Source organism: Argentina anserina, chromosome 5 (assembly GCF_933775445.1).
Source record: "Argentina anserina chromosome 5, drPotAnse1.1, whole genome shotgun sequence".
Lineage (NCBI taxonomy): Eukaryota > Viridiplantae > Streptophyta > Magnoliopsida > Rosales > Rosaceae > Argentina > Argentina anserina.
This window is the reverse complement of record NC_065876.1, coordinates 10,460,984-10,462,775: the sequence shown is the minus strand read 5'-3', so window position 1 is coordinate 10,462,775 and position 1,792 is coordinate 10,460,984. Positions and strand designations below refer to the sequence as shown.

The window sequence follows — 1,792 nt, the reverse complement described above, 5'->3', positions numbered from 1 at the left end:
GCAGGAGACTTCTTGGGTTTCATAATGCATGAAAGAGGTATTGAAGTCGAGGAGGACAATGCAAAAGCGGTTCTAGACACGCCGGCACCTAGAAACAAGAAGGAACTTCAGAGTTTGCTTGGGAAAATAAACTTCCTTCGACGCTTTATTTCTAATTCCGCTGGCAAAATCGCAGTCTTTTCTCCTTTGCTGAAGCTCAAAGCGGATCAAGAATTTCAGTGGGGACCTGCGCAACAGGCAGCTTTTGATAAAATCAAGGAATATCTTACTTATCTACCTGTTCTTAGACCCCCACGGCTTGGAATACCATTGAAGCTATACATCTCAGCTTCCCTTTACTCAATCGCAGGACTCTTAGCATAAGATGGTGATGGAGAGGGGGCATGAAGATTGAGCATGCAGTTTATTACTTGAGCCGGACCTTATTAGACGCTGAAACTAGATACTCGCCAATCAAATGGTTGTGTTTAGCTTTCTACTTTGCTTGTACTAAGCTCCGCCATTACATGTTGTCCTTCACTACAGTGGTGGTGGCACAAACTGATTTAGTAAAGTATATGCTTACCAGACCTATGCTTAGGGGTCGGATTGGCAAGTGGATCTTGGCGTTATTAGAGTTTTGTTTACAATATACACCCTTAAAGACGCTCACAGGACAGGCAGTGTCCGACTTTTTGTTGCATCATCCTATTATGGAGGACATCGAAAGCCAGAACTTGGTTGTTCCCTTTGTTTACACTCAGCCTTGGGTTCTATATTTTGATGGAAGCAGCACTTATCATTTATCAGGAGCGGGTGTTGCATTGGTTAACCCTTCCGGAGTCAGACATTGTTACTTTTTTCAACTAGAATGGAAGTGCACTAATAATCAGACAGAATATGAGGCAATCATCATTGGCCTAGAACTTTTGCTTGATCTGGAAGTAACCGAGGTTGAGGTATTATGTGACTCACTTCTAGTCATTAACCAGCTCAAGGGTGTCTACAAGTGCAATAATTTTACATTACTCCCTTTTTGGGAGCGAGCATCGGAATTGTTAGAACAATTTGTAGACGTGGTGCTTGATTATATTCCTAGGGAACGAAATTTTGCTGCCAATGAATTAGCACAGTTGGCTACGGGCATTCGCTTGGCAGATGACGTTCGCGAGAGGATTCTGAAGGTTCAGAGAAGCACATTACCTTCCTTTATGGCAAGGAAAGAGGTTAACGATGAATGGTCGGTTACTGTCCTCGACACTATAGATGTAGATTGGCGACAACCGATTATCCAGTACCTCACTGATCCTTCGGCACCAGTGGACAAGAGGGCTATATATTTTGCTACTAACTACGTCCTTCGAGGCAGTGAACTATTGCGCAGGGCAGAAGACGGCTTGTACTTGTGATGCATCTATGGAGTTGAGGCTAAGAGGTGCTTACAAGAGGTTCATTGTGGCAATTGTAGTTCTCACCAAGCTGGTCCAGAGATGAGATGGCTCATTCGCCGATATGGTTTCTTTTGGTCTACCATGCTCAAGGACTGCATCAGCTTTTACGCAAGGTTGCATCGAATGTCAAATGCATGGACCAGTCCAGCATGTGCCAGACGTTCCTCTGCAACCAATAATTAAACCTTGGCCAGGTCGCGGTTGGGCTTTAGACTTTATTGGGGAGATTCATCTAAATTCTTCCTTACAGCACAAACACATCTTACTGGCCATAGATTTCTTCACCAAGTGGTTCGAGGCTATACCAGTCAGGACGACATCTTCAGAGGTGATCACTGACTTTATCTTCAAATATATTATCA

At 43.8% G+C, this 1,792-nt stretch overlaps 1 protein-coding gene across 1 annotated transcript; it reads left to right on the top strand.

The window, feature by feature from the left end:
- The first annotated feature begins 383 nt into the window (after positions 1-383).
- Positions 384-1,388, top strand: LOC126795482 (uncharacterized). Its single transcript, XM_050522315.1, has one exon. It carries the CDS (start codon positions 384-386, stop codon positions 1,386-1,388), a length of 1,005 nt encoding a protein of 334 aa, XP_050378272.1.
- Positions 1,389-1,792: the final 404 nt, after the last annotated feature.

What these genes read in the sequence shown, in the direction of transcription:
- LOC126795482 (XM_050522315.1), top strand. Translation starts at nt 384, where the DNA reads ATGAAGATTGAGCATGCAGTTTATTACTTGAGCCGGACCTTATTAGAC.